This window comes from Semicossyphus pulcher, unplaced genomic scaffold (genome assembly GCF_022749685.1).
Source record: "Semicossyphus pulcher isolate SPU_LCO1_2020_fin unplaced genomic scaffold, fSemPul1.0.p SCAF_20, whole genome shotgun sequence".
NCBI lineage: Eukaryota > Metazoa > Chordata > Actinopteri > Labriformes > Labridae > Semicossyphus > Semicossyphus pulcher.
Genome location: NW_027211694.1, coordinates 10,898,752 through 10,920,685, shown reverse-complemented (window position 1 = coordinate 10,920,685; position 21,934 = coordinate 10,898,752). Strand labels below are relative to the sequence as shown.

Sequence of the window (21,934 nt, the reverse complement as noted above, 5' to 3'; positions counted from 1 at the left end):
CCGAGGTAAACTTACAAGATGTTGTTTTTCAAGTGGGCTCTAGTTTTTGGGGCAATGGGGATGAGAGGATACCTGAAGAGAACTGTCAATTTAAAAACACTATTATTTTCAGTGTACAATCATAGAATATCACTGCAGTTGACCGTTTAGTAACAATTAGTACTGGCAAAGCTGCGACGAAGCTAATGCTAATTAGCTACCATGTAAGCTTGGGTTACCACTGCTCGGTAAAGTTCTCAAGTTAGCATTTTATTTTACCCATTTATGTCTTAAGACAAACATATACATTTAAGTACTAACTAAAAATTATATTATTAATTATATAATATTCGACTATATTAATATAATTGAAAAAAATAAAAAAAATTAAATTAAATTTTGTTTTGTAGACCGTCAAGATACTTCCGGGACACAGTTTCAAAGTAAGAGCCTTTCTTTCAAATTTAACTTACACAGGAATTCTCGTTCGTGATTAATTGTTGATGGGTTTGTTATTTTAAATAAAATATAGCAAGTCAGTACAATGCTGCCTTTTGGTCTAAATCTTTATTATATGCAGTTATGTTAATATACCTTAAGTGTATGCATAGAACTGGCCTCCTCAAGTCGAGTGTGCAGTCAATATTTAAATGAAGTGTTATGATAGTGAAAATTAAGCACAAAAATACCACTCAAACAAGCCATCAAATTTTGGAACTTTAATTTAAGAAAAACAAAATTCACTTGTAAAGTTTGGAGAGTAAACTTCTTAAGGTATACAAAAGTATTCATATTTTTAAAAAAAAAAAGGGAAATAACAGCAGAAATTATCAGACTTTAGTTGATAGGACTGTAGACAATTTTAAGGTACAGCCCTTAACAAACTTTATTAAAACTCAAACCTCCTTAAACATCTCAAATATCAGAGAGCAAAGAAAAAGGCTCACACAGAAGACAAAAAAATCACTCTGCGGTTGGTTTAGCTTTTTTTGTTGTTTTGTGACTTCGCATGTGTATTCTCCGGTTACTTGATGAGTTAAATCTTTTGTCACACACAGTACACTGAAAAGGTTTTTCTCCTGTGTGAATTATAACATGTCTATTCAGCCCAGTTTGGCAACGGAAACACTTGCCACAATGGGAGCAGGAGAATGGACGCTCACCTGTGTGCACTCTTTGGTGGTATTTAAGGATTTGCAATGTTCTGTAACTTTTTCCACATTCCTTGCAGTTGTATGGTCTCTCACCTGTGTGTAACCGTGAATGGATCAGCAAAGCACCCTTGAATGCAAAAGTTTTTCCACATTCACTACACAGGAACGGCCTCTCCCCTTTGTGCAAGCGGATGTGCTGCGTCAGCGTGTACTTCTGGTCAAATTTCTTATCGCAAAAATTACAGGCGTATGGCCGCTCCCCGGTGTGAAGTCGCATATGAGTTTTCAGCGTTTTTGGACATGGAAGACCCTTTCCGCAGTGGGAGCAAACGTACGGCTTCACTGTAACGTGAGCCATATGGTGCCGCTCCAGGCGACTCTTTGTCTGGAAGGTCATGTCGCATTTGTCACAGCGGAACAGCTGCTTTAGCGTCGGGTGTACGGCTTTTACATGATTTTTTAAAGTTCTTCGTCTCCAGAAAACCTTGTAACACACAGGACAGGTGAGGTCTTCAATGTCCTTTAAACTGGAAGCTATGTTCCTTACAGCGCTGGAACTTCCCTGGACTCCTGTACTGTTTGCTGCAAGATCCTCTGAGTTTGGCTCCAAGAGCGTCACTTCTGTCTCGTAAACAACAGGTAAGGAACTGCTGGCATTATCTGCAGGGAAAAACACAAAATATGTCAAATTTAGTCTTTTTAGCTTGTTTGTAAGCAGCTGGTAAATAGCAAATAAATAGCTCTCTGTAGCAAGCATGACTTTTTTCACTTTTCTCCAAAATGAAAGATACTCACCATCGTCCTCATCCACCTCAGCTTCTTCAGAACATGGCGAGTTAGTGAGCGGTGAGAACCCTCTCTCCTGAAACTGCGAGTTAGACGGCTCAAGTTCAAATGAACTGTCATCCGTCTCTTCATCAGTGCTTTCTCCCCCTATTCCATCACTTGCACCATCAGTGGGACCATCTGTGGCCACTGACGCATGTTTACATGCAAGTGTGGACAGAATAGTGTCGGACATGAAGGAGAATTCACCTAAAGCAGAAAACATTTAGGTTAAACAAAGGTTTAGAGTCACTGTTTGTCTATATACATCAGTAGTTAGCACAGCAGCTACATTAGATCACATGTAGGAATTAGCCAAAGATTTTAAGGTGACCTGATGAGTTTTCTTGTAAAGTTTTTAACTGAATGCAAAATGTAAACCGGTCCTTACTTTTTGTCAGCTTTTGTCGCTGCTTTTGATGCTTGAGAATTTTCTTCAGATCGTCTTGATCGCAGACAAACTGCTCAAAGTGGACGTCAAAGGAGGACGGGTCAATTAAAGAGGATACCTGAAAAAAGGGGGGAAATATATCGATAAATGAATTTAAAGTTTTAATATTTATGACCCATGTGGCGTTAGAATACTGGCTGAAACTTCTTAACTAAAACCAATGAAATGACCTTGAACATTACTTTTGAAATATTTGGTAATGTTCACAAATTCCTGCTTTTAAAATATAATGCAAGGCTTTTCTTGCCCCTGCACTTTTGTGTAAAGACTTATTTCTCCATAAGCAGTTTTACCACTTTACAGTAAAAAAAAATCATAATTAAAAAAAGTAAAATAATTTTTATCAGTAAAGATCTGTAAACATTTACTTTTCTTTATGCGGCTTACATTTGAGAAACTTGGCACTGGGATAAACTCTTCCAGTCGGTAGAAGAACTCCCACACAAGGATCTGCAACACTGTGTCAAAGCGGGCTCCATACAGCTCAGGAAAAATCTCCTTGAAGAGGAAAATAGCATAAATAAAATGTTCTCAAGCATATCAGTAGATTAATAAAATTAAAGTTTCAATAGTTGAAGAACTCACTTTAACAAATTTATCCTTTTCGTATTTGTCATTGAGTAATGTTTGAACCTGCTTCACAAACGCAGACTTTGATATCTCCACCTCTCGGTCTTGATCCTGCCAGGAAGCACAGAAGAGTTTAGAGACTTATTTTAATGTCATTAGTATTCAATTCATTTTGCACATCTATTTTTCAAACAGGCTCTACCTCCTGTTGATTGCAGCTTGGTTTACTCTTTCTGAAAAGTTTGAGGTGTTCCTGGACAGCTTTACAGTCAACGGTATCTGTCTTTGTTAGTAATTCCACAATGATCTGAAAAACAACGTTTGCATTAATGTTGAATGTATTTTCTTTTTCTTCATAAATAGCCTTATTATCTACATTTCCTCACTCGAGCTCTCAGTCCCAGGATGAGCTGAATCCTCTGCTTGTAGCTCAGAAGATCTGGGACCATCTCTGTCACCAAAGTGATGAAGTCGGCCAGTTTGGGATACTGCTCTACATTTCGGTCCAGGGCTACCTGCCACAAACAGGCTGATGTCAACCTCAGTGGAGGAACCAGGAGGCGCAAGGATGACAGAGGGAGATGCGGATCTAAAAGAGGAAGCAGGCAGAGATACGTAAATAATGGAGTTGTGCACAGACTCAGTGGAAACTAGCGCAAGAAATGTTGCGCTACTTTTCTATTATATAATAAACATTCCTACTGCAACAAGTTAGCTTGAACCCGGGATTCGTTTACATACAAATCTTTTTCACATAAAAAGTAAATGTAAAATAAATGTATGTATTTAGCATTTAATTAAAACAAATAACCAAACAGAGCCCGTGACGGGATGGAACTACCAGCTATTCCCTTCCTAAATAGCTCACTCATGTCAAATTAAATACACACCTCGAAATCTGGCCATTTTAGGAGCGCTTCAGAAAGTTAGCTTATATTTGCTAGCTATGTGTAGCTATCTGGAGCAGACTTGAAGTTAAGCCAACCTGCCAGACTACTATAGCATCGATCAATTTAATTATTTTGCAACACATAACACTATTTGAGTGAAGTGTAGACTAGTAAGCTAACGTTTTGGATTCGACCAGCATCAACAACACTTAAACTTCCGGTCTTCTTCTTCTTCTCTGTTTATTAGAGGTTGGCTAACAAATTTTAAAGGCGCATACACCCAGCATCTCAGCATCCATCCAAACCTCCGTCAGTCATTACCGTATCCCGGAAAACACCTAGGTTTTGCTTTCTTTAAATTGGCACATGCCAAATATAAGTACGTTGCGACATTGTTAGTAAAATAATAATAGTCCGTTTTCTTTCTCTGAAGGCATGAGCAAAACGGAAGACTGACGGTTGCTATGGGAACGCAGGTGGTGCTCAGTCAATTGAAAGTTTTCAAAATAAGATAAAATAATTAGTGTGCTTGTGAGCCAATACATATCGAGACATTGCAGTAGGAAAATGACAATCATATGCTGTCAGTTGTTAATTTTTAGCGATTTGATACTATGAGGGTAAAGTTAACATCCAGGTTTGAACACATTCACTCATACAAATCCTTGCAGTAAAAAGGATCACATTTTTCTCAATCCCACATAAATATGATAGATTTTGTCAGCATGTTATATTGAATTACGTCCTCTATCTAAAGGATTACGTAAACCTTAAAATCTATAAATAAATATAAATATATATATAATAAATCAGACACATGGTAAAAACCTGTCACCAAAACCTGCTTGCTGTCATCGTCAACGGACAATTATTATTTTATTAACAATGTCGGAACGAACTGTACCCATTTCAAGACAGCCAAACCACGGTATTTTCATCGATAAGTTAATAACTGACAGATAGATGGTGAGATGCGGGTGTATGCACCTTTAAAATTAGTTAGCCATCCTCTATTAAAGAGAAAGAAGAAGAAGGAGAAGACCGGAAGTTCTAGTGTTGTTGATGCGTAGTCTTCCAAAATAAAACGAACGATAACAGGTTGGCTTAACTTGACGTCTGCTCCATAGAGCCACACATAGCTAGCAAATTTAAGCTAACTATCTGAAGCGTTCCTAAAATGGCCAGATTTCGAGGTCTGTATTAAATCTTACATGCGTATACTAACAACGCTTACACGTGAGCTATATCACAAGTAAATAACTGGTATTTTCATCCTGCCACTGGTTCTGTTCGGTAATTTCTTTCAATTAAATGCTACATACATACAGGGAGGAAAAAAGCTATTGTGAAAAAGATTTGTATGTAAACGAATCCCGGATTCAAGCTAACTTGTTGCAGTAGCAATGATTATTATCTAATAGAAAATTAGCATGTATTTATGCATGTCTTTTGTGAAGGTATTGAAATGGCAAAGCTGCCACTGAGTTTGCGCACAACTCCATTATTTACGTCTCTCTGCCTGCTTCCTCTGTTAGATCCGCATCTCCCTCTGTCATCTTTGCGCCTCCTGGTTCCTCCACTGAGGTTGACATCAGCCTGTTTGTGGCAGGTAGCCCTGGACCGAAATGTAGAGCAGTATCCCAAACTGGCTGACTTCATCACTTTGGTGACAGAGATGGTCCCAGATCTTCTGAGCTACAAGCAGAGGACTCAGCTCATCCTGGGACTGAGAGCTCGAGTGAGGAAATGTAGATAAGACTATTTATGAAGAAAAAGAAGAAGAAAATACATTCAACAATAATGCAAACGTTGTGTTTTTCAGATCATTGTGGAATATCTAACAAAGATGGATCCCGTTGACTGTGAATCTGTCCAGGAACACCTCAACATTTTCCAAAAAAGTCAAACAAGCTGCAGTCAACAGGAGGTACAGCATATTTGAAAATAAGTTTAAATATGAGGTAGATGTGCAAAATTAATGGAATACTAACTCTATAGATATTAAACTATGCCTCTTCTGTGCTTCCTGGCAGGATGAAGATCGAGAGGTGGAGATATCAAAGTCTGCGTTTGTGAAGCAGGTTCAAACGTTACTCAATGACAAATACGAAAAGGATAAATTTATTAAAGTGAGTTCTTCAACTAAAATGTATTAAAACTTTAATTTAGTTAATCTACTGATATACTTGAATACATTTTATTTATGCTATTTTCCTCTCCAAGGAGGTTTTTCCTGAGCTGTATGGAGCCCGCTTTGACACAGTGTTACAGATACTTGTGTGGGAGTTCTTCTACCGACTGGAAGAGTTTATCCCAGTGCCAAGTTTCTCAAATGTAAGCCGCATCAAGTTATGTCTCATAACGAACAGCAATTGTTTACAGGTCCAAAAATATTAATTATATATTAAGAAATGTTTCAGCCAGTATTCTAATGCCCACATGGGTCATAAATATTACTATACTGTGACATATAATACATAATATCACATAAAACTTTGTATTCATTGAACAATTTTCCTTTCCACTTTTTTCAGGTATCCTCTTTAATTGACCCGTCCTTCTTTGACATCCAGTTTGAGCAGTTTGTCTGCGATCAAGACGATCTGGAAAAGATTCTGACGCATCAAAAGCAGCGACAAAAGTTGACGAAAAGTAAAGACCTGTTTGCATTTTGAAAAAAAAGTTTACAAGAACTCATCAGGTCATCCAAAAAATCTTTGGCTTATACATGTGATCTAATGTAGCCGCTTTGCTAATTTCTGATGAATATCGACTCAGAGTTTCACACAAACAGTGACTCTAAACCTTTGTTTAACCTAAATGTTTTCTGCTTTAGGTGAATTCTCCTTCATGTCCGACACCATTCTGTCCACACTTGCATGTAAACATGCGTCAGTGGCCACAGAAGGTCCCACTGATGGTGTAAGTGATGGAATAGGGGGAGAAAGCACTGATGAAGAGACGGATGACAGTTCATTTGAACTTGAGCCGTCTAAATCGCAGTTTCAGGAGAGAGGGCTGTCACCGCTCACTACCTCGCCATGTTCTGAAGAAGCTGAGGTGGTAGAGGATGATGGTGAGCATTTAGGAGAAAACTAATTACGACAAATGTTCAAATGAATCTGGAAGTTGAAGAGATTCCTTGATCGAAATGTTGCTAATGTAAATCTTCCCTCTCCCAACTTTTAATTCTGACCCATTTCAAACGGTATATGTCCTGTTAAACATTTCGAGAACTCTCTATGGCTATTGTAAAAAAGGACGTTCATGCTAGCTGCTACAGAGAGCTATTTATGTATATTACCAGCTGCTTACAAACAAGCTAAAAAGACTAAATTTGACATATTTTTTGTGTTTTTTCCTGCAGATAATGCCAGCAGTTCCTTACCAGTTGTTTACGAGACAGAAGTGACGCTCTTGGAGCCAAACTCAGAGGATCCTGAAGTAAACCAGGGAATCCAGGGAAGTTCTAGCGCTGGAGGGACCATGGCTTCCAGTTTAAAGGACATTGAAGACCTCACCTGTCCTGTGTGTTACAAGGTTTTTCGGAAACAAAGAACTTTAAAAGATCATGTAAAAGCCGTACACCCGACGCCAAAGCAGCTGTACCGCTGTGACAAATGCGACATGACCTTCCAGACAAAGAGTCGTCTGGAGCTGCACCACATGGCTCACGTTACAGTGAAGCCGTACGTTTGTTCCCACTGTGGAAAGGGTCTTCCATGTCCGAAAATGCTGAAAACTCACATGCGACTTCACACCGGGGAGCGGCCATACGCCTGTAATTTTTGCGATAAGAAATTTGACCAGAAGTACACGCTGACGCAGCACATCCGCTTGCATAAAGGGGAGAGGCCATTCCTGTGTAGCGAGTGCGGCAAAACGTTTAGACTCAAGGGTAATTTGCGGATCCATTCGCGGTTACACACAGGTGAGAGACCATACAACTGCAAGGCATGTGGAAAAAGTTACAGAACGTTGCAAATCCTGAAAGACCATCAGAGAGTGCACACAGGTGAGCGTCCATTCTCCTGCTCCCAGTGTGGCAAGTGTTTCAGCGGCCGTTCTGGACTGAATCGACATTTAATAATTCACACAGGAGAAAAACCTTTTCAGTGTACCGTGTGTGACAAAAGATTTAACTCATCGAGCAACCTAAAAATACACATGCGAAGTCACAAAACAACAAAAAAGGCTAAAGCATCCACTGAGTGATTTTTTAAAGGTCTGATATGTCAGATGTTTAAAGGTTGAAGAGGTTTGTGTCTGTCGAGTATTGAGTAACAAAAGTTTGTTAAAGCCTGAACCTTCAGATTGTTTACATTGCTCTAACAGTCCTATCAACTTACGTCATCAGGATGTTTATAACATTGTATACAGTTGCTTGAAAGTAGTACTCTGCACTGATCATTTCTGCTCTTATTTCCTTTTTTTTAATATGATTGCAAGTAAATTATTTTTTCCTTAAATAAAATCATCCGTTCCAAAATTTGAGTGGTATTTTTGTGCCTCAGTTTCATCCCCTTCACTAACATAACACAGAGGACATTTCTGAGGAGCATAAAGGGAGCGTTTACATTGATCATACTGTTATTTTATGGATAAAGAAGTAATGGTCTTGATTCCTGTTGGCAGAAACAGATGGGGAAGCCGCCTCCTAGCCACCTGGATGATCAGTGGAAGGAGTGAAGGAACATCTGGATCTGAGGAGAAAAAAAGAAACATAAAAGAAACAACAGAAGCAAGTACAATCCAGTCCATGTTTTCCTTCTCTGAAGGCATGAGACGCAAAACAGAAGACTGGCGGTTGCTATAGGAATGCAGGTGGTAAGTATGATGCACAGTCAGTTGAAAGGTTTCTAAATAAGATAAAAAAGTATGTACGTTTCCTTTTTTCTGCTCAGATCCAGATGTTCCTTCACTCCTTCCACTGATCATCCAGGTGGCTTGGAGGCAGCTTCCCCATCTGTTTCTGCCATCAGGAAACAAGACCATTATTTTTTCAATCAATGTAAACGCTCTCTTTATCCTCCTCAGAAATGTCTTCTGTGCTATGTCTATCTTTTTGCTTCACTGTCCTCTGTTCTAACTTGTCTTGATTTCCATCCTGTGGTTTATCGATGTCCGGTTTCTCGTCTAAACCTCTCCAGTTAATCTTTAGATTAGTATGATCTTCAGGTGCCGCCAAGGTCTGTTTAGATGCTAGCTTAGATAGGATAGTTTCTAACATCACCTGAAAAACAAATATAACATTAATTTAAGAGAAGAAGAATTTAAATACAGAATGCTGGAAATATTGAAAAATGCTCTGATTTATCCTCCTTTCCCCCAAAAGCGTGGATGATAATGATCAAACAGAAAACAACCACATTAATAACTTGTACAGTTTCAAAACTATAAGTCTATAGATGTCAGAAAATATTCGATTAGTCACACAGCTGCATCTTAGACAGCTGGGTTTCATCTTTGGACACATTCGACTGCACCCTGCTCTGGAACATCCAATAAGTTCAGTTGGTATTTTCTGTAGAGCTGCAGTTAAAGATTATATTCTAAATTAGTCTTTCATTTTCTCAATTCATAGATTGATTATTTGGTCTATTAAATGTCAGTAAAAAGTGAAAAATGTCAGTAAATATTAAAAATTCCATTTTTTAAGACTTCAGTTTGCCTTTTTGACACAAACATGAGAAAACTGGATAAAGAAAACGTTTTAGTTTCTTTAAATAATCAGTAAACCGTAGTAAAATATTATTTTTTAGTCGACATACAAGAACTTCCAAACTAGTAACATTTGTAGTTTGTGGTCCACACGCCCAGGCAGCAGGTGGCGCTGATGAGCCTAACACGCTGGCTGTTCACTGTATTTTCTAAACCAAGAGGAAGTGCTGCAATTTGTTTGACGGTGGCCCTGAAGTACAATAACCCCAACTCTTGTCTGAACTCAGCGGTGCTTTCCTAACAAATGTTGCTCTTCTCCACAGCAGCCAAGTAGAATTGCCAAGAACCATTTAACTCAACTAGAAGTAAAACAAAATATATCTCAAATACGTAGTTACAAGGAAAAGTGGGTTAGCTAGCGTGGCTTTGCTAGCAGACGTATGCAGTTGTTTACTAGCAGAGTGGAGAGCTTGTCAGTCAACTTAACTTCAGTTAAATTGATTGGAGACCAACGATACTTATACACCCCTCTCCTCCCAATTGCTTTATGAATAACGAAGCAAAAATTTTATGCAAAAAGAAGAAAAAATGGTAATTACAAGGCGCTAGCTAGCACTTCCGGTTCCCTTCTTTCAAAATAAGAGGCCAACTCAATGACCTCATCACACATCTCGTTTTGCTCAAGAGAATGAAGAGCGACGGTCTGTGTGGTAAGTCTTTATATCCATCTTTGTCACATATAGATGTTCATAATTACGTATATAAAAACACAAATTTATCACAACTTAAAGTAAAAAAAAATCAGTATCTATTTATATGTTTGGGGGTTTTTTATGACCTAAAATAGAAATTTAAAAACATTTATATTAATCGCTTACCACGATGAAGAAAATTGCCATTCTGTGTAACCACTTAAGGTACTTTTGATACCCTGTGCATAATTTGCCATTTTCCTTACGCACTTTTGCTGTTTTGTCAATGCAAGATATTTACTTGTCATTGAATTGTAGATTTACAGCTTTTGCTCAAGTAGGATATTGGAATATCTTTTCACCACAGCATAGAAACTTGAAACACACCTCTCAAAAACACTCAAAACTACCCTTAAACTGGTCAGATGTAGGTAATATGGAAATCAAATGGCGCCATCTAGTGTTGTGAAACCTGAATTGGCTGCCTGATCCGGTCTTCGTCAGCCAACCAGGAAAGAGGGCTTGCCGTGATCTGGACTGAGGCGGATGAGACCAGAAACCTTTGTTCTGTGTCTCCTCTCAGTGCGAGAATAAAAACCACAGCCCATTAATGCATCCGAGCAAACTGCGCTCACGTTTTGCGCGTTTGCGGTTGTTTACGGATGTTTTATTAATCAGAAATTAGCAGAATTCATGTATTAGACTTCATCTTTTTTTCCGTCATTAATCGCTACAAACCGAGGGCGACATCTGGACGTGTTTTTTCTCCTGTCAGCTGCTAAATGGAAATACAACACGGGACTGAAAGTGGAAGCAGTCGAGGTGCGTGAACCCTGATGAAAAACCACATTAGTTTAATAATGATCCCTGATCTTTGAGTTAACACTGACCTTAACGGAAATTCATGCTTTTATTCTGCATAACATTCCGGCAAGGATCAACTGGAGTGGTCCATCAGGGATCATTTCATTGCTAATAGGCTATAGTTTCATTTTTCAATCAATCAAAACATTATTATAGTTGTTTTTTCCTGCAGCTTTCTATACTGTGAGTCTGTCACATTTAATAGGCTGCTCGCTTGTGCAGCGTTCAACAAGATGCGAGTTTGTCTCGAGTTTGATGGATGCTGTTGTTGTCAGGGCACCTGAGAGCTGCACTGTCATGTCATTATTTCAGCCGGCGCTTTGCCACTATAATTTAAGTTCACTAATTCATGCTGTGCTCCTGGACAGCATGTCGAGTGTCAGGTTGATGCTGTTGACTCAGATTGTGGTTTAAGGTAACTGTCACTGAGGTGAGCTTGGGGCCATTTTTCCTTGTCTAAACAAAATCCAGCTCAGGGGTGAAAAGTACAGCAGCCGGACAGCCCAGACAGGGGAGCTCTTCTTGAGGAAATCCAACAAGATAAGATACAATAAGAGGTATACAAGCTGGATAAAAAGTCTCTGTTGCAGTTTATTTTATATACACCGATCAGCCATAACATTATGACCACCTGCCTAATATTACGTACAGTAGGTCCCCTTTTACTGCAAAACTGACCCGTCGAGGCATGGACTCCACTAGACCTCTGAAGGTGTCCCGAGGTATCTGTCACCAAGACGTTAGCAGCAGATCCTTTAAGTCCTGTAATTTACGAGGTGGGGCCTCCATGGATCGGACTTGTTTGTCCAACACATCCCACAGGCGCTCGATTGGATTGAGATCTTTAGCAGCCAAGTCAACACCTCGAACTCGTCGTGTTCCTCAAACCATTCCTGAAACATTGTTGCAGTGTGGTAAGGCGCGTTATCCTGCTGAAAGAGGCCACTGTCTCCGCCGGCTTGCCTTCTTCCCACAGTGCATCCTGGTGCCATGTCTTCCCCAGATAAGTTAGCACAAGCACCCGCTCCGTGGTCTGGTTCTGATGCTCATGTACCCATTGCAGGCACTTTCAGCGATGGATAGGGGTCAGCATGGGCGCCCTGACCGGTCTAAGCAGCCACATATGCAACAAACTGTGATGCTCTGTGTGTTCTGACACCTTTCTATCAGAACCAGCAGTAACTTTTTCAGCAGTTCGAGCTGCAGTAGCTCTTCACACGGGCCAGCCTTTACTTCCCACACGCATCAATGAGCCTCGGCCGCCCATGACCCTGGCAAAATCAGTACACAATACATTAGGTAGAGAAGATTTGTGCAGGTGTTTATTGGTTAACCTGTCTTTAGTTGTTTACTCCTGCTCTTGTTATCTATTAGCTTGTGGGTCATTACACTCCCTGTAGCCTGTCGCCGCTCAGTAAACCTCTGGATAATAAGCTTTATCTTCTCTTCCTCTCCTCAGGTAATGATCTTCCAGTCCACTATCTGCGCCTCCTGGCCCCGCCCTTGCAGCTCTTGTCAGCTGCAGTGTGGCAGGTAGTGCAGCAGGGACTCGTAGACCACTATGGGATGCTGGAGGAGTTTGTTACCATGGTGACGGAGCTGGTCCCAGAGCTGATGAGCTACAGTCAGAGAGCTCAGCTCATCCTGGGACTCAGGGCCAGGGTTTGTATTATTCACTGTTGAATCATATTGATGTGGCGTTATTATTTAATGTGCTTTCCTCTTTTTAACCCAACATTAGAGAGCTACATTTCAAATTAATAATAAATCTAGTAACTAACAACAGTAGATCTGAGACTGCTAGTCAACATACCTCTATTTAGCGCTTGTTTTTGAGCCCTTGTGAATGTTTTATAGCATTCAGGTCAGAGGTGAAGGAGAGTCCATGACTCCTTATTTCTGACACTAGTGGTGCGAGGTGTTTTGGGTCATAATCCTGCTGCAGTATGAATGCTTCTCCACAAGGATGCAAATTAGAGGATAGAGCAAGAATAGAGTGGTTTCTGTTCTTGGTCAGGGTGTTGTCAGTGTAGTCTCAGTCCCATGTTTCACTGTCAGTGTGATACATTGCAGTCATTCCTTCTACATTCTTACGCACTGAAACTTAATTTAGGACGAGTCTGTTTATCTTCTCAAATCCCACTGAAACTTGAGTTTCAGTAGTTGAGATATTAAATTATGTTAGAATTACAGTTATAATCTTAAAACCCCCTCTTTTTAAACCTCTACCTAGTTATTTAGAAGCCCCTTTTACACTGCCAGTTCAAGGCAGGATTACTTACCCCTCTATTACGTCTCGTCTGTTATGTAAAAAAAAAAAAAAAAACACTGGTCAAAAAACCCTTTAGTGGGTCAAATGACTCTGCAGTAGACCCGGGTAATTATCGCCTCGGCTCTGATCAGCATTGATGGGAACACAAAACCTGTGTCAACATGCTAAACTCTACCCCCTTTCCAGCATGATGCTATGCTCCGTCGGTAACTTCTGCGACTCCTTGTCATCTCAGCTACAAATTCCTCCCGCCTCCGTAGGAGCAGCGCTCGAACATTGTTCCAAATTCGTCTGCACTGAGTTTGATACACAGACTGAATGAGTAATAGATACAATAAAGACTAAACTGTAACATCTTCACTGTTTTCTAACCCTGTTTCAGGCGTGTTTGTGACGCAGCAGAAAAGAGTATACTTCACTGGCAATGGGAAAAGAGACAATCGGCATATTTAAGCGGGTCTTCCCGGGTCTGATAAACCTGCGTCAACACGCTAATTTCTTAAAGGCTATATGTGAAGCTTGCACTGTTTTACACCTCGCACATCTTTTGCTTCGCGATGTAAAAAAACACACACTGGGATGGCTTAACGCCGGCAGTGCTTGGTTCAGTGTAAAATGACAAAGGCTGCATATCACACATCACACTTTCCACACAATCACACTTTAAGTTTGATGCATTTTTACGTACTTCTTAGATGTTACATAAACATGTCGGTATATTCAGAAAGAGTTGGGGTTACAGGTCGAGATTTTATTAAAATCTTGTCTTCAATTTGCCCTTCCTTCCAGAATTTTCACTTCACATACAAAATACACTCATCAAAACAAAAACAAAAATCAGGCCAGGAGCAGCCGCGTAAAAACAGACGCACACAACTCACTGTGGGCTAAATTAACAAGCAGCCTCACAGACTCCATGAGCAACTGTGACCAGATGTGTCCTTAGGGGAAACATACAGTGGCACTCCTTAAACCTGCTTTCTCACTTTTTCAACAACACAAAATCTCCATCAAAGCGTTCACAATCTTTAACACACTATTAATGTTATTCAAACTCTAAAGGCACAAATCCAGCATTTACTCTGCAAATTCTCCGTCGTTCTCTCTCCTGTTCCTCTCCTTACAAACACCCGACTGTTACTGCAAACTTGGATTCTTCAATAAATAGGACTTCCTCCCCGTCTTTCACTGAGAAACTCTGGTATTCCCGAGCCCACACAGAGTGTTTGGCCTTGTTTCCCCTCCGGCGATGTGGTTTTCAAATTGCCATTCCTCCTCTGTGAACATCACGAGAAAGCCTCTTTTATCTGTATTTTCAAAGATTAGAGTCTGGCATTCTTTACTTGCTGTTTCTCCTTCTGTAAAGGAATAAGCTGGCTTTAGTGACCTTCTCATGGTGCGGTTCGCCTTGTCTTGATTTAGCTACAACTTACCTGATAGTTCTTCGACTGTCTTGTTTTACTGAGCTGTGATCTGCTGTGTCAGTGCGATGCGTTAGAGTCCTTCTGTGTGTGTTCTTACAGCTGGTTCTGGAGATGTGTCGGGGCGAGCACCCAGCAGACATGCAGTCCATTCAGCCGCATCTGGACAGAATTAAAGCTCCCGTCAGCACTGCCAAAGATCACCATGTAAGCAAACTATTTCTTTTTTAACATTCAGTTTTAAAGTCTAATTTGTTGCTTTTATGTCCAATAAAATTCATTCAATTCATTCTCTGTGTGTGTGTGTAACAGGTTACCATCAACCAGGTGGAGGAATCTGAGGTGAACTTTGTGGAGCTGGTGCATTCATTACTGGAGGATCCCTCTGAAAGGAACTATTTTTTCCAGGTGAGAAAGCACTCTCTCTCTTTTAGGCTTGGTTTTCCTTTTCTTTTGCACATCCGACATATTATTTCATCATGCAACTGTTGTAAAAATCACCTTTATTTGAGGAAAGCATTAATTTCTCAGGTGATCAGAGAGAGTAATTTGCCTAATTGGATACAGAAAGTGACAAAAAATAAGTTATAGAAAACCAGACTTTATATTAAAGCATTTATTTCTATATTATTAACATAGAATGACAAAATGCTAACAAGAATTATGCTAAATAGTCACAGTGGCCAACGCTGGACGTTGTGGAAGCAGAATGTGGATGAGTTGTAAACAAAAAAAAAAGCATGCTTCACATGCACACATACTGTTCTGCCTTGCCGGCTCCTCCGTTTCGCTCTGTTACTACCTCCAGTAACGGCTCAGAGGCAGCTTCGCCCCACCGTTCCACCTCTGCGCCTTTTACATAGAAGATGAGATGTAACCAGCGGAGTAATCCTGCCTTGAACTGGCAGTGCGTAAGGAGCTACAGTGTGCTTGTGTGTTCATGATAGGTTGCTGCTGGGTTGGATGGATGACAGAAGCAAATGGTAGCAAAACTTTTAAACTAGTCAGGATTGCAGGATTTTGCCTTTTTTTATAGGACAACTGAAGAGACAGGAAATGTGGGGAGGAGTGAGGGATGACCTGCGTCGAGGACTGTAGCCTCTGTACATGGGGTGCCTGCTCTACCAAATGAGCTAAACCAGCAAGATTCCAAACTTTTTAACTCAAATAATTAGAAAGAAAATCAGATCATATAAGCAGCATTTTCGGATTTCTGTTCTTTGGCTGTGAGGCTGCATTACAGAAGGAAATAGACAGGACTGCTCAGCAGCAGAGGGAACTTGTCCAGGGTGAGGTGTGAACATGTCGCCCTCCTGTTGTTACACATCCTGTGGGAATCTTAAGGCAAGATCTCCAGATCCATTTACAGTCCTTTGTGAAAACGTCCCATCTTCTCCTACACTGCAAGGACGCTTTGATGGTCCCAGATTAATACCAGTCTTTGTCTGCTATCTGGTCTCAGCGTCTTTGATCTCTGTGTCTTCAGAGAAGCAGTTTAACCTCCTGTGGTTGCAGCACGGGAGACATGCAGACCGACTGTATGAAGCGTGAACGGTGCTCTGCTCAAACAGTATCCTAAATTTGTCCTGCACACAGAGCTGGTACAGAAAAAGTCACTGAACACATACCAGCTCATTTGACAAACTGTTTACAGTAATGAAAGGCTTAATGAGCAGGATTTTCATGTTTATTATTATTTGATATTGACATAAGAAGTCTGTCTGTAGCTGCAGAGGGTCTGCCCTTTATCCTTGTTTTCTCATTTTCATCCAACACCCGGCTTTTTTGCTTCGTGGGAAAGGTTACAATCGGCATTCAGGCCCAGGTCACATGACTCTGCAGTAGACCCGGGTAATTATCGCCTCGGCTCCGATCGGCAATGATGGGAACACAAAACCCGGACGCCTCTCCGGCGCGATGCTATGCTAGACTCTTCGTCATCTCAGCAACAAATTCCCCCTGTCTCCGTCCCAGCAGCGCTCGAACATCGTTCCAAATTTTTTGGCACCGAGTTTGATAAAGAGAGTTTGATAAAGACACAATAAAGACATAACCACCGTAACATCTTCACTGTTTACTGATCCTGCTTCAGGCGCGTTTGTGACGTCAGATGCTGACGCAGCAGAAAAGAGACCGATAGGAGTATACTCCACTGGTGATGGGAAAAGAGACGATTGGCATTTATTAGCGGGTCTACCTGGGTCTGACCTGCGTCAACGCGCTAATTTCAGTGGGAAAGAGGTATAATTGTGCTGTGCTGTTAAGCTCGCAGCCAACAGTCTGCAGGTCGGGACGAAATGAAAAAGACCAGGAGCTGCTCTCTGTCTGTCTGTAACAGACGCTTATGCAACTTTTGCATCTTTATGAGACATGAAAGTGACTTCACAAAATGTTTTAATTTCTGTTAATGAGAACATCTGCTGTACACAAACAATCAGAAATGACATCTTACTTTCCACTTTAACGGAGGTCGCTCTCTCCGTCCTGACTATGGCACTTGACCACCGCTCTCTTTCTCTCGCAGCAGCAGATTTGGGCTGAAAACTGATCATATATGCATGTAATTTTTTTCCGGGTACTATCTTAAGTAAAAAAAACAAATGTTACAGTTTCGATACAAGTAATTGTACTAGTTAAGATTCTACCAGGAACCAAACAGGCACTTCAAGCGTAAGTGGTGTCTTATTCAGAAGAGAGAGTGGGTTAATCTAATCGGTAAATGCAGGTGTGACAGAACTAGGCCACAGTGACAAAAGTGTCTGGCAGTTGCAGCATTTTAAAAGTTCAAGGTTTTAAAGACTTTTCGCCAAACATGATATTTTAAAGCAGTGAGGAAAGTCACAAAAACAATCCATCCTCATCTCTCTCTCTCTCTGTATTAATCTGAGTCTCGCTTTCGTTGCAGGAAATCTTCCCTGTATATTTTGGCTCCAAGTACGACGCCGCGCTCGAGATGCTGGTGTGGGAGTTCATATCAAGACTGGAGGAGCTGCTGCCTGTTCCAGACTTCACACAGGTGCCACATTCCTTTGAAATATTTAGAGCTTGGCAGAGAAGAGATCTCTGGCATAACTTCACCTGCTTGTAAGGTGCAAGAAGAAGGGAAAAAAGCGTCCCACTTCATGACCCTGCTGAAGGCAACCAGCCAAAACATGGTCTGCTCATTCGTATGCGTGTCATGCTTATGTAACAGGTCATGGAAAGCTACCTGGGGAGGGCACCGCGCCCTTTAGGGGGGTGCATGCAAAACTTGTTTATCCCTTTGCTTTTATTTCCCTTTCAAAATAAACCAAATGCAACACAGATAAGTGTCTAACCAGAAATAGCCATGGCATTATTCCAAACTGAATCCCTGTTTTCAGGCTAAATGCGGGGGCTCATCTGTCTGCACAAGTGACCCAGAGACAGTTATAGAGGAGGGTTAACTGGGCGCAGGTGCAGCACAGAGCCCCAGCAGACTGCTCCCTCCTCCCCTCTGTTTAAAGCAGTGGCAGGAAAGCAACAGAATAACAGATTATCTCATACTTACTATGAAATAAAAACTACAAAGTTTCTCCAAGCAGCTCTAGTTTCACACATTATTCCTTGTGGGGATTACCTTGTTTGTGTGGACTCCCTGTGGTCCATTTGACTGTGTAAGAATAAACAAATGCAGCATCTGCTCGGTCAGTAACTCGATCTCTCCTCTCAGTTGGGAGCTTTTCTGCGAGACGCTCCGTCATTCCTCGACGACTGTTTACAATCCTTTTTCCCACCGGAGGACATGAAGGCTGTGCTCGAGCACCACAGAAACCTCGGCCATTTTGAAGAGAAAGGTACTCGAATTGTACACTGTTAGATTGTTACAGTTAGTCAACGCTGAAATAAAGAAAGAAAGTGATAAAGCTGCTGTTTAGAAGAACAATTTGTCTGTTTGTTGCCTGCTAAACTCTAAAAAATGTTTAAGGTGAACGTTTTTGTTTTGATGAATTAATTAATTTCCAACTTTTGAGCAACTAGTTTGTATTAAAGGTTATTTCTAGGGGTGCTGGTTTAGCTCAGTTGGTAGTGCAGATGCCCGATGTACAGAGGCCACAGTCCTCAACGATCATTTGGTGTATGTCATCCCCCGCTCTCTTTTCAGCTGTCCTGTAAAAAATCTTTAAATAAAAATAAAGGTTTATACTGCCAAAGAAACAAAAAAATAATTACTTAAAAAAAATCGGAACTTGACAGCTTTCTGGTACTTTGGTTTTGGGCTGCACAGTATATCGTTGCATGTGCGATAGTCACATCGCAGGAAGTGCGATCGCGTGGCAAATTAACTGAAACACATCAAGCTGCTGCTTTATTGTTGCTCGATACAAAACTCGTTTCTCCATCACTAATCTACAACAAAATGCCTCTGTTATCACATTAGTGCAGCTCTTCACCAGAGCACAGAGTGAACTGACCGCTGAGCTGCAGAGTCTGTGTGTCACCTGCCTGTAAACTGTAAACAGATGGGGCTGGGGCGACTCGTTGACGTAATGGACGTCATTGGTTATGGAGATAAGTCCATTTGTACAACGTGCGTCGATGCATCCCAAAAAACAACAGGGCTGGAGCACAGGAAAGTTATGTGCGTGATCTTGTCGCTCATTGCTGGCGGTCTCCTAGAGTGCCAAGTTCTGGAGAGCGCTGGCTTTAGCCTTTTGCATGAAGTCCCGATACGATGTGTAAATAAATGTACTGTATTTTCTGTACCTCCCCTCCATCGCTCTCTCTCTTTCGTGCTTGCTCGACCACTCAATGCGCTCTTCATGACACAACTGAAAACGAGAGGAGAGATGTGTTCAGGTCCAGTTGGGAAAAACTCTTTAAATAGAGGGAAGGGTAAGAAGTTGCCCTCTGCAGTACCTTCTCAAAAATCACTGTTTTTGTCACGTCAAGGAATGTCACCTCATTAGTGACGCGTCACCATGGAGATAACGGCGCACAGCCTGACATCACGAGCCAAAAACGCTGTTTACCCCGTCTACACGTCTCCTCGGAAACTGAGTTTCTAAAAGTCTTCACCATGGCCGGAGTTTTACAAAAGATCCGTTTTCAGTGACCTAAAACAGTGTTTGTGTGCGGACAAAATGCAGAGAAAAATCTACGTTTTGAAAAATACCTGTGTACGTGTGGACATGTTTTATCCAACATTGTGCAGCACTACTGTCTAATTAACCTCCTTTACTCACCTGTAGATCCCAGATTATTACCGATGGACGACTGCATCCTCTCCTCCCTCTCTCTGCCTCCGGGGACCAAACCTGCCATAAACACCACCTCCTGCTCCCCCGCCCTCAAAGAGTCAAACCCTCCAGAGCACCAGGGTCGCCTCAGCGCTCCCAGCCAGGAGAGGGCGAGCAGGAGGAGCTCTGAGACGGCCAGACAAAGACTGAAGGAGACGAGAGCCCTCAGTTCTCAGGAGAGGAAAGCACAAAGCTCAGTTAGTGCACTGACGTGTGATGAAACCATAGACCTCACTGCGTCTAATGAGCCTGCTGACTCAGATTCAGCAGCCAGTGAGAACAGCCAAAGCTTGAGAGGAGGGCGGGTTCTCAGGAAGAGGAAGCTGAGTGGATGTGTGGACTTTCCTGCCAAACAGCCGACGGAGGCGGCAGCTTTCTTGTAAGTTTACCACAACTTTTGTTATAAATGACTAAACGCTTAAGTTGAACACTCCTTGTTTTTTACTGTTTTCTTGTGCTTTAAAGCTGAATTAAATCTTCTCACTAAAAGTCCTCTAGGAATAACAAAGCACCAAAAATCTCTTTGATGGGATCAGAAGAAAATGTTTTATTAAATGTCTGTTTTTCCCCCGATACAGAGATTCGTCAGTGAATGATGAGAATTCAGGTGAATCTCCTCTCATCTCCATATGGGGAGAATATACAGGTTTGTACTGTTCTTATCTGAATCTGTGGATACTTGGTTATATATATCTGTCTTCAAGCCCCTTTCACACATGCATTGCACTCCTGAAAATTTCCAGACATCGTCCGAGGGGGCTGCAATTTTTCACCCCGACTTTTTACTGCCAGCCTCCTGGTAAAATGTTCGCAAGAAATCGGGGTGAGACAATGTGTGAACATTACAGGTAATAGTCAGGAACAGTCGCAGCGAGCGAGAGGGCAGGGTTATATCATGCGACTGGTGCCAAACCATTGGAGCGAGACATAACAGGATGATTAAAGACATCCGAGGTGAAAGAAGAAGAATCAGGGAGCTTCTGGCTGTGAGGGCCGATGCTGGAATTGTTTGCCGGTTGCGGGGACTGTAGCGTACTTTTAATGTCATGAGACCCCCCTCCCCTCCACAAGGAAATTCTCCTACTGTGAGGTAGGGCTGCACAATTAATCGAATATCAAATCCGATCACGATTTTGGCTTCCCCACGTTTAGATAATTGATTGACACGACGTTTAAAATGCGCCCATAGAAAACTCCGCTGCATATCAAATAAAGCGCCTCCTACACTAACAGCCACTCCCCCAGGGGGCAATCGAGAGGCGACTTCATCCTAATGCGGCTGTGGTTGTCGTAGTTACAGCAGCTGTTGAAAACGAGAAGAGAAAACATAGCTGTCCTTGAGTTCTGTTACGTTTTTGAAGTGTTGTTTGTGCAAACCAGTGACTGTATATAAAGATGGATGAAGCATCTCCATCTGCTCTCATTGTATGAAAATTTAAGCCAAAATCCCCCCTGTGACGGGCACAGTAGAGATCGGTGGAGGGAGCCGCTGTAGTCACTTGCGCTAAACAAAACACACACTTAACTTACGGAAAAAGACAGCAAAGGTCCCACACGCTGGCGTGTTTAACAGCAGAGCAGCTTCTTGTGTTGGTCTGAAGCAGACGCTCACAGATATGCAACGTTCAATGACTGTGGTTATTGCTGTAGTTACATCTCCCCTCGCCGTTCCTCCTCTACTCTGCTAATGGGGAACAGATCGGCTGCAGGAGCCAGATTTGTCAACAGAGCTGTCAATCATCCTTTTTACAGCATCAACTAATTAAAAATAAACTTGTCAAAAATGAACACTTGGATGTAAATCAGCATGATAAGAACTAACTATAATGACAGAAACCATGTTTGAGAAACATTTATTTGTCGTGTATTTTGATTTTTTGGTTTGATTCATGTCCCA

The 21,934-nt window shown here is 41.4% G+C and overlaps 3 protein-coding genes across 3 annotated transcripts; 2 read left to right on the top strand and 1 right to left on the bottom strand.

Moving 5' to 3' along the window:
* Nucleotides 1-739: 739 nt before the first annotated feature.
* On the bottom strand, nucleotides 740-4,057 carry LOC138599652 (uncharacterized). The gene is made up of 8 exons (XM_069671403.1): nucleotides 3,870-4,057; nucleotides 3,366-3,568; nucleotides 3,182-3,286; nucleotides 2,995-3,090; nucleotides 2,797-2,907; nucleotides 2,350-2,467; nucleotides 1,929-2,168; nucleotides 740-1,793 (listed from the first exon to the last, which is right to left on the bottom strand). The coding sequence occupies exons 1-8, from the start codon at nucleotides 3,883-3,885 to the stop codon at nucleotides 943-945; spliced, it is 1,740 nt and encodes a 579-aa protein (XP_069527504.1). The 5' UTR covers nucleotides 3,886-4,057; the 3' UTR covers nucleotides 740-942.
* A 911-nt stretch (nucleotides 4,058-4,968) lies between these two features.
* On the top strand, nucleotides 4,969-8,343 carry LOC138599823 (zinc finger protein 547-like). Its single transcript, XM_069671579.1, has 8 exons — nucleotides 4,969-5,062; nucleotides 5,405-5,607; nucleotides 5,692-5,796; nucleotides 5,903-5,998; nucleotides 6,093-6,203; nucleotides 6,404-6,521; nucleotides 6,706-6,945; nucleotides 7,237-8,343. Exons 1-8 carry the CDS (start codon nucleotides 5,047-5,049, stop codon nucleotides 8,082-8,084), a joined length of 1,737 nt encoding a protein of 578 aa, XP_069527680.1. The 5' UTR covers nucleotides 4,969-5,046; the 3' UTR covers nucleotides 8,085-8,343.
* A 3,431-nt stretch (nucleotides 8,344-11,774) lies between these two features.
* On the top strand, nucleotides 11,775-20,420 carry LOC138599822 (uncharacterized). Its single transcript, XM_069671578.1, has 7 exons — nucleotides 11,775-11,808; nucleotides 12,546-12,748; nucleotides 14,882-14,986; nucleotides 15,092-15,187; nucleotides 17,685-17,795; nucleotides 18,471-18,594; nucleotides 19,990-20,420. Exons 1-7 carry the CDS (start codon nucleotides 11,775-11,777, stop codon nucleotides 20,418-20,420), a joined length of 1,104 nt encoding a protein of 367 aa, XP_069527679.1.
* Nucleotides 20,421-21,934: the final 1,514 nt, after the last annotated feature.

Bases quoted from the DNA above. Each gene is read 5' to 3' on its own strand.
- LOC138599652 (XM_069671403.1), bottom strand. The intron at 3,091-3,181 runs GTAGAGCCTGTT...GCTTCCTGGCAG, and splicing joins CAAGCTGCAATCAACAGGAG to GATCAAGACCGAGAGGTGGA. The intron at 2,468-2,796 runs GTAAGCCGCATA...CCCTTTTTTCAG, and splicing joins CAGTGCCAAGTTTCTCAAAT to GTATCCTCTTTAATTGACCC.
- LOC138599823 (XM_069671579.1), top strand. The intron at 5,797-5,902 runs GTACAGCATATT...GCTTCCTGGCAG, and splicing joins CAAGCTGCAGTCAACAGGAG to GATGAAGATCGAGAGGTGGA. The intron at 5,999-6,092 runs GTGAGTTCTTCA...TTCCTCTCCAAG, and splicing joins AAAAGGATAAATTTATTAAA to GAGGTTTTTCCTGAGCTGTA.
- LOC138599822 (XM_069671578.1), top strand. From the start codon at position 11,775: ATGGACTCCACTAGACCTCTGAAGGTGTCCCGAG. The intron at 11,809-12,545 runs GTATCTGTCACC...TCCTCTCCTCAG, and splicing joins ACCTCTGAAGGTGTCCCGAG to GTAATGATCTTCCAGTCCAC. The intron at 18,595-19,989 runs GTACTCGAATTG...ACTCACCTGTAG, and splicing joins CGGCCATTTTGAAGAGAAAG to ATCCCAGATTATTACCGATG.